Genomic DNA, 9,328 nt, shown 5'->3' with positions numbered 1-9,328 from the left:
TCAGTTTGCTCACATGTTTTTATTGCAGGAGAGTAAACAGTCCGATCCGAGTAATATTTCAACGGCACACTGTTCATTTCAAAGCAGAAGTATCAGTTTGAATTTGACTAATATATAATGTTTAGGTTCAACACTGTATGCAAAGTGCTACTACTTGAGAAAGACAGTATTTCACATATTTACAACAATATGTTTAAATTAATATTAGGAATTTGCACTATTAAAAATAGAAGACGGATTCAAATTAGTAAAATAAGGGTTGCTCTGACACTATGAAGTACTATTTGGTAAAAAGGAACATTTTCTGCCCTGTTGGCACATTCATCCCACCACTGAATTCATGCTTTTAAGAGCTGAAGAGTTTTTTTTTTCTTTTGTTTTGTTTTTTTCAAATAACCCCAGCAAAAATGGTGGCAATGTGGGTGCACGTGCACGCTGCCTCCTTCTTGTTTGCATAACCTGCAGTCTATCCACGCTAACAATGCAGGCGGGATCGGTCCATCCTTGTTGTTTCAAGAGGTGCTGGTGCATGTGTTTTCACAGTGAGATGGCTTTGTTAAATTTTGTTTCAGTGCTAACTTAAGACACATTCCTCCTCAAAATCCTCGATCATTACTGACTAAAATACACTAGCTGGACAGGCTGGAGAAGATTTATCACGTTTATGGCTTTTTATTTATCCGGATCAAGTCTGAAACATCAAGGAGAAGTGACAAGGAGGCGTCTGTTCCAGCAGTAAAGTACACCGGGGCTGGGCTCCACATCTGCAGTCAAAGGCACAAGTACTGGAGCTAAAATTGGCTTGTTTTACTATTATTGTTTTAGCATGGCTTTATATGGAGGCCAGATGTCATGATTAGCAGCTTTCTGTCCTGGTTCTTTTTACCCCGTAATTATCTTTTGATGTGAAATCCATTTTACACCATATGAGTCAAGAGGCAGAGGAGACAAATGCTGCAATACTTGTGCTTTTGTCTGATCACGGGGAGCAAAAGATCAAGAGAGGCCTCTCGTTCCGAAGATGTGGTCAAATTCAGTGAGGATGAGCTCCACCGCCTGGTTTTGGTAAACCATGTTCACTGCCATGTTGCCGTTATCCCGCTCTGGGCGCATCAGCGTCGGCCCGAACACAATTCCGATGTTCTGGGTGGTCATTCTGTTTGTTTCTGAATGCTCCAACACTCTGTGGAAAATGGGAGAGTGGACAGCGCAGGTTAATAACGCCTTAATTATTAAATGTTGCTGACACTCCAGCTTGTGAATTTTGATTTTCAGAGACGCGTGCTCAGCTGCTCTTATGATGTCAGCCATTCCCACCAAATTAGCCTAGACTGAAATATCCCAGCAACTAGTGGATGGACTTTACTGACTTTGGTGATCCCTGACATTTCCTTAAGGCCATCATGAGGTTGACATTTGTGGTTTTGAGTGAAAGGTCTTAACCACTGCTGGATGGGGTGGCACTGAAGTAACTACACACAGCCATCAAAGGATGGATATGAGAAATATAAGACACTCTTTTTGGCTAGAGCCATGACCAGATAAAAATTTTTTGACTATGTACAGAACTAATGACATCATCAAGCACTAATCATTAAGTGCTAAACAAAGCCAATGTTGCTAAAGTGGACACTTTTGGCAACACTGGCTTTGTTGCTGTGCTCATGTTGGCATATTGCATTAGCATTTAGCTTCACAGAGTTCCAAGCATGACTGTAGACTTGTGTAAACCTGCCCATGTAGAGCAGGCATATAGAACATAGCTAACCTTCCCCTGAAGATTCATGGTTGTAGTCAGGATGTGACATCTTTATAATTTTTTACTTAACTCAGGAAGGCAGCTAAAAGAATCAGATTGTCCATCCGTCACATTCTGTTTTGGCATCTATGTTCACATACATGCATCTGGGTTTTATAATGTAGATTTGTGCAAAAAAATGTTCCAAATCCACTGCTTGCTTCCACCTATGCTTGTGTGTGTGTGTGTGTGTGTGTGTGTGTGTGTGTGTGTGTGTGTGTGTGTGTGTGTGTGTGTGTGTGTGTGTGCGTGCGCGTGCCTGCATGTGTGTGTGTGTGATTAGGGGGGAACTAAGGAATGGCTAAAGCCACAGCATGAGGCATTCTTCTAAAAATGCCATTCCCACCAAGCCACAGAAGCAGCCAGCAATTGCTCAAAACTTCCACATTAAAAAGAGAGGAGGAAAAAAGGGAGAGAGGAGAGGGAAGAGAAAAAAAAAAAAGAAGCGAGTGAGGAAGAGGGTGAAGAGAGAGAACGAGAGAGAGAGAGGTTCCAGTGGTGGCGGCGGTGGTGTTGGTATGCCTTCCAGCAGACGAACCACAAGGCTCCCATGGGACCTTCGAGGCAAGGAGGAGAGCGGGTGGGGAGGAGGGAAGACCAAGCAGGAAGAGGGAGAAAAAGGAGAAAGGGATCAAAAGAGGAGGACATGGGGAGGAAGAGGAAAGGGAGAGTGAAAAGAGAGGAAAAAGGGGCAAAGAGGAAGTAAGGAAAGGGGGGTAGTGCGCAAACAAGAGAGGAGGCAAGGGACTGATGGAGCAGGGAGATAATAAATGAGAAACAGAGAAAGGAATGACAGCTGAGAGAAAATAAGAGAAAGACACAGAGTTGACAAATTCATGGGCCCCACCACACCCTGGCACAAATATCGTCCTCAGAACACGAACACTCACCCCTGGAGTGGAAGGAAAAACCATAGGCGGTAAAAAACACACATTTTATGTACTGTAAAAGGAACTGGCTTGGAGAACATTGTACACCATTCATCTTCCTCCAGCCTTTTCATCTTCACAGGGACCCAAAGTTAACAACAGTGTGATCTCGGTTCAGCGCTGGCATACTTTGAGAGCTGTGGCCAAAGAATCCCTGACAGAAATTTCTGAGACCAACAAGGGAAGTACCCCCTCTTGTGGTCAGATTTTAAAAGAAAAGAAAGATATTTTCCTTTCCTACCAGGGCATCTGGTTCATTCATTTGTCCCTAAATGCCTCAAGGAAATACCCAAAATTATGAACTCTGCCCAGTTAAGGGCACTGCACCCATTACAGACAAATGAAAACATGCACATACTAAAAAAAAAAAAAGACGAGCACGTGTTAAGTTGAGAAATGCTGCTCTCGATTTCCTCTCACCGTCTGAGGTGGCGGCACATGAACTGCAGTGTGTCGTGGTTTGGAGGAGGCATGTTGAGCACCAGACACTTCAAGCGATCGATTTTGTCCATATAGTCTGGCATTTCTGCAACACAGAGCAAAACACACGTTAGATCATGTTAAATGTCATCATTATTGTTCATGCATTTTCTTAGCATCTGAAACCTGACACATCCAATGACTGACATCACATTATAAGCATCTGCTAGCTAATCTGATACAGCAGCATTCAGTTTCACCAGTGTGGTTTATCTACTGAGCAATCCATGTGTTCACGGTCTACAAGAAAGTGCATGGGTTGATAAAGAAATGCATTTAAATTTATTGTCAATTCGGTTTATCTTTAATATGCTAATTTTCTCACTAAGGGGAATTACTTTAAAATGCCAGATTGTCTGTTGTCTTTAAGGATCAGTAAAAGACAGTGAGATAAAGTGCCATATCATGGAAGGATGGACAAATTGAACACAATTACAGGAAATCCAGGGATGGATGGATGGATGGATTCATCCATGGATGGCCAGATGGATAAAGGAAATGTACCTTTCACTGTCAGCAAATCTCATAAGAAAGATAACAAATAAAGTAAAACTGCTAACAAGTGTTGGCCTGATTTGGTGTAACATAACTACTGTTAAAAACTATTTAAGAAATCATCATGACACATTACTGGCCTTTTTTAAAAAAAACTGAATATTTGTGGCTTTTTTTTAAGATTTTCATTTTGCTGAAGGAATGAATGGACTGCATGTGAAAGGGGTCAGTAAAATATTTTTTGTGACAAGATTCCAATTTGATTCAAACACATCTTCACAAACTGCTTTTGATTGATGTGAGAAAGTTTAAAGTGTTAAAATGTAAGGATTCTTATTTATTTATATAAATTTCATTATACAAGTGTGTGTGTTTACATAAATATTGAATAAATAGTGGAACATTTTCTAAACATGGAAAGGAAGTTGACTTAACGTAAAGTAAAAACGAATTAACAATCTCACCAAGACTACCCTGGTTTTGACTCATGAAGACCACACTAGTGTTTTGGGTCTCTAAAATACTAACACAGAGGAAAATAATGAAGTGAAATTAAAACGTGCCAAAGTGGGCGTCATGGTGGTCTAGGTGTTTAAGAAGCTGACTGTGCAGCTGCATCACGTGGAGCATTATTACCAAGTAAAAGTCAAGAAATGACAGATACCTTCCTGGACTTAAATATGTCTCATCTCAAATATGAAGCAATTTAAAAATTAAGTTCATGCACATGAGGCAGAAGATTTTGAGAAAGTCTTTTAAAGGGGATCACATGAGAAGCTGGGACTGTTGTGGAGGGCCGCACCAATAAGCTTATAAAGAGATGAAATTAATACTGAGCAGAGCTGAGTTCAGGTTACTGATGTGGCCCTCCACAACAATCTCAGTTTCCCAGTCATGTGGCTCCTGACCTAGGATATTTATACAAAAATATATACACATACAAAGTAAACAGTCTGGGGTTGAAACTGGTTACTCACTGACTGTCTCCACAATGTCGGTGAAGAAGCCGTACGGCACAAGGGGCTCGGGAAGCTCGCGAAAGAAGAGTTTCAAAGCTCCTGTGATGACATGTATGTCCTCCCACTCGCTCTCATCCAAATTCAACTTCTCCTCTGAGAAAGAGAAAGGAGAGAGGAGAGATGTTGGATGAGGGGAAATTTAGTCAGACAGGGTCAGGGGAAGTGAATGAAAGGCGAGGGGGATATGACATAGAGAGGCAAAGAGTTTAAATTTAGAGTCACAATTGTCACAGTATTGGTTGACAAAAGCAAAGTATAAATTCACTTCAGCACTGAGGCGTAACATGAAGGCTTGTAGCTGCAGGAGGGAGATAGAGATGCTTTGTAAAAGTAACAAGCACAGACACACTGACTCACACACAAGTACGCTTACACTTTAAAGGATAAAGCACACTTGTTTTTATAAACACAGGCCTGACTAATCTCTTCTCATGTTGTCATAAGAGGCACAGAAATGAATTGGAGGCTGATATCGATATCAAGCAGTCAACAAATCTCTATTTTCTTATGATGTGAAACATCAGAGATGTTGCTGTGGGATTAGAGCGCTTCACAAGCAGCCGATTATCTGGTTTGTCCACTTGGTGGCAGCCATGGACTGTGTGAGAACTCGCTGTACAACCTGCTGCACATTATTACATCAGAAAACTTGAAGCACAAAAGCCTAAGGGACACACATACATTAAGCAAATGGTAACACACACAAAAAAAAAAAAGAAGAAAAAAAAAAAAGAAAAAGTTTGTTGCCTGTCTGCGCTGCAGCTCAGCTCTGCGCATCAGTCTGTGGGTGAGTACTTTTGGGGAGTTTCTGACTGAGGTGTTCACACATAATGCACGAAAAACAAGCAGGCTGAGTAAGATGTGAAAGCAGCGGTTTGCCTCGTCTGCTCGAATCTACCTTGTACCAACTCCGCTGGGAACATGTAACGGCCGTCGGTAGTCACCGCTCGCTCTGCAAAAACCAACAGTTACTCAGATGGCTGTCCTCTGTGTCTACTTTACAAAAAGGATCTTTTGCACAGTGTGGGGCAGTGACTGATTTCAGTCATGTTATGATAACAGACATATTATATTATCCACTCTGAAACAAGGCAGTATGAGATGATTTTATCTGAATTTTAAATGAAAAAAAAAAAAAAAAACCAGGTCATGTCTGACAAAAGCACCAAAGGTCCAACTTTAATCTGTGAAATCCTCTCCTGAATCTCTTCACATTTCCCTCTCTGTTATTAGAGACTGAACAGCCATCATCAGTACTTTCCCACCCTCCCCTACAGCCTCACCATGGTTCACCAGAAAGCGCAGTTTCTGTATTACAGCCAGGTTTCCTGATACTCTATAGATGCCGTCAGTATCCAGTCCTGCAACACACCAAACAAAGCATGCTAGGCAAGGGGATCTCCAACAGTCTTAGATAATAAAAGTCAAAATGAAACCATCACACTTTTTTTTTTAAACCCTAGTTTCATGAGTGAGAGAGACTGTGTCTTCAGTTGTAAGCCAGTCTGAGCTGATTTCATTGTTTTGCTCTTCTTGGCAGCCACATTTTCAACAAATCAATAATTCAGTATGCCTAGGAAGTTTGTTATGTTGCATAAGTGCATGGAGACGTCAGAATAAAGTAGAGCAATTTTAGAAATCTAAAAAAAAAAAAGGCAGATCATGTGATCATGCAAAAGTCTGATTATGCACGATCACATGACCTCGCCTATGAATACATTTAAACTTCCTCTTCACGTTTCAAGTCGTGCCGCTTGATGAAGCAGCTACAAAATATTATTATAGCTCTCAGTTTCTCCTTTCCTCACGCTGCTTTCAGTATTAGAAGCTGTAAAACGAGACAGCCTTTCTGACATATTGATTATTAGCATCCTGAACTGATGGTCATATTCAGTACTTTTCTTTCTGTAAGTCGATCACGCAAAAAGATCGACTGTATTGTGATCTTAAGATACACTGCTTCACAGTCACTGACTAACACTTGTTTCATAGTGCTGGAACAATACATGCAGTCTTCACTCAGTCATGTGAAATCTAAATCTGTTGCTGGTTACCGGCTAAAGTTTTGATATGCAATGGCATGGTGAATAGGATATATTTCTAAGATACGTACATTACTTTTGTCCGTCTTGTGTTGTCAAGCATGTTTTAACTTATTAATTCTGACAATAATCTGAAACCACAAATTTCTCTCTGAGAAATGGGGCTTTACAATCTGTTTTAAATATGAAAGATCATTCAATTATATAACCACCAAAAATAATCAGCAACAGATTTGATGATGAATAAATAGTTTCTACATTTTTAAGCCAACACATACAAAATTCCAACTGGTTACAGCCTTTCAGATGTGAATAATTGCTATTCTGGTATTTTTCTTAGTCATCTCTGACATTAAAATGAATTCATATGGGTTTTCAAATGTTAATCAGACCAAAAGAATAGTGAGAAAATACAAAGCTAAGGGACACTGAGATGTGTATTTTTCACCCTCTACAGGCTATAATAGATTAATGCGGCCCTGATCTATGTGACACAGCCTCTATACTTAAATACCTGGAAAAAGTTGGGATGTTCTTCATTTCTTCATTATACATAATATCCATAGGAATTATCAGCAAAGTTTGCCTAACTTTGTCCTAAAAGTTTTTTCCATACCTTTAAATGTAACCAATGTCTTGATCTGAAACTATTGCTCCCAAGACATCTTTATTTATTCATCACAAACAGGGTTTTAAAGCCCCAAAACACACATTTTCTCCTGTGTATAAAATATTTATCGCTGTATTGTTTCTTAACAGTCTCTAAACAACTCAATTGTCTCTCATTTAGACCTCTCTCAGGCTGGCAGCTGTCAAGATCTCTTCTGCGAATCTGAGCATTTTTCGTCTGCTTTCTGTCGGGCAATCAGTAAATTTTTGTTTGGTGATTTATTTCAAAGAACCGCGAGAACAGTTGAGCTCAGAACTGCTGTCAAACTATGCTCAAAACAGGGCTGGGGTGATTTCTCATGTGTTCACTTTGAGTTGGGAATCACATTAGCAGGAGGTGTGTTTGCAGCGACTGTACCTCTCCTTTCCACAGCTTCAGTACAAAGTCTGACGAAGCGAGGGACGGGGCTTTTCTCTCTCTCGCACAGCATCTCCAGACAACATCCAAATACCTGATCTGAGGGGTGATGACAGATGGACACAAACACACTTTTTATGTCTGTTTAGAAGTTTCTCTCAGATGACTGCGCACAGATTTTTTTAAAAACCAAGACATGATGTAAGAGCTCCAAGTTAATTTACTGATAAGTTTTTCTGTTCACTATGGAAGAAAACCTCCATGTTTGACTCTGTTCCCAGCAGAAAAGTTAGCTCACACTTGATGATGATGCAATGCAACCCATGCCCTGTGCTGTATACTTGTATACTATAGTTGGATTATACATAAATGCTGAGACTTCCTGGCTGCATATCTCTGATCGAATTCAGTTAAAAGGCAAAATTGCTTTGAATAGTTTCTGCTGTAAGAGCACAGTCTTGTAATATTAATACCTGAGCGAAAGAGAACATGTACTTCGTGATTCACCCTGTATACTGCTGAATAAAGGATACTTGCATTTAAATAGTCTCCGACTTCAAAAGGAAATCTCACCTTTAATGAGCCCTTTCTCCTGCAGGGCCTGTAGAGGAGGTCTCTTTAGGATCAGCTTCTTCAGCCGCGTTTTGACTCTTTTCCTTTCTGTGTTTTCCAGGTTGGATGACGAGCGGGGGACTGCAGGAGGAGGAAAGTGGGAGGAGGAGGAAGGGAAAGAAAAGGAAGACGAGGAGGTCAGTGTGGGGCATTCACCTGAAAGCAGATGTGAGGGGATGGTGGTGAGAATGAAAAGTGGGAGGGCCGGCCGACGGCGGAGGTGAGACAGGACTGACGAGGGGATTATCTGCCAGGGTGGATGGGTGAAAATATAAGTGGGCTGGACAGAAGAGAAAATGGAAGACAGGATGGAGGGATGCAAGAAGCCTGTATGGAAGTTTAGAAAGAATATTTGATGTTGATGATGGAGAGAGAGGCTGTGAGTAAAGTGGAGGGGGGGCTTGGTGGTTGCATCAAGGAAAGAAGAAATGGGGTGATGAGAGGCATAAAGTGAGGATGACTTACGAGATGATCGTCTATCATCCTCATCACCACTTTGGTCTAGCATCTCTACGCTGCCCGCTCTCCTCAGAGAGTACAGAAGGACATTGTCTAAGGGATTCTCCCGATCCTGAAAGGCAGGCAGAGGGACCAGTGCGTTAATGACATCATACAGATGCACATATGCAAATTACAACACTTACGTAAATAGGTTCTAGCCAGCAGGGTTATTATAGTTAACGAAAATGAACAAAATAATGAAAACTGAAATTGAAAAAACATTGTCGTTAACTGAAATAAATAAGAACTGAATAATTTTTTTTTTTTTTTGAAGCCTTGTGGATTGATATGAAATCATTTTTTCCACTCTCCGAGTTTAAGCTGGGAGGACCATCGGGTAACTGCGTGCATGTGTGCGCGTGCTCACCGTGCTGGTCCTCAAAGTAATGGCAGCGGCGGTCTGCCGAGAAAGCAGCAAAGTCCCA

The 9,328-nt window shown here is 41.0% G+C and overlaps 1 protein-coding gene across 3 annotated transcripts in view; it reads right to left on the bottom strand.

The window, feature by feature from the left end:
* The window catches only part of arhgap9 (Rho GTPase activating protein 9), a 53,552-nt gene continuing 44,224 nt past the window's right edge, over positions 1 to 9,328 (bottom strand). Inside the window, exons 14-22 of one of the 3 annotated variants that reach the window (XM_030729666.1) lie at positions 8,868 to 8,973; positions 8,364 to 8,483; positions 7,791 to 7,889; positions 6,005 to 6,082; positions 5,620 to 5,673; positions 4,680 to 4,814; positions 3,148 to 3,253; positions 996 to 1,183; positions 1 to 783 (exon numbers count right to left, since the gene is read on the bottom strand). In XM_030729666.1, coding sequence (XP_030585526.1) covers positions 997 to 1,183; positions 3,148 to 3,253; positions 4,680 to 4,814; positions 5,620 to 5,673; positions 6,005 to 6,082; positions 7,791 to 7,889; positions 8,364 to 8,483; positions 8,868 to 8,973 — 885 coding nt within the window. In that variant the 3' untranslated portion in view covers positions 1 to 783; position 996. Of the gene's footprint in view, positions 1,184 to 3,147; positions 3,254 to 4,679; positions 4,815 to 5,619; positions 5,674 to 6,004; positions 6,083 to 7,790; positions 7,890 to 8,363; positions 8,484 to 8,867; positions 8,974 to 9,328 lie in introns of all 3 variants that reach the window. The other 2 variants (XM_030729667.1, XM_030729668.1) reach the window with 2 other exon arrangements.

This window comes from Archocentrus centrarchus, chromosome 5, assembly GCF_007364275.1.
Source record: "Archocentrus centrarchus isolate MPI-CPG fArcCen1 chromosome 5, fArcCen1, whole genome shotgun sequence".
Taxonomy (NCBI): domain Eukaryota; kingdom Metazoa; phylum Chordata; class Actinopteri; order Cichliformes; family Cichlidae; genus Archocentrus; species Archocentrus centrarchus.
This window is presented reverse-complemented; position numbering and strand designations above follow the sequence as displayed.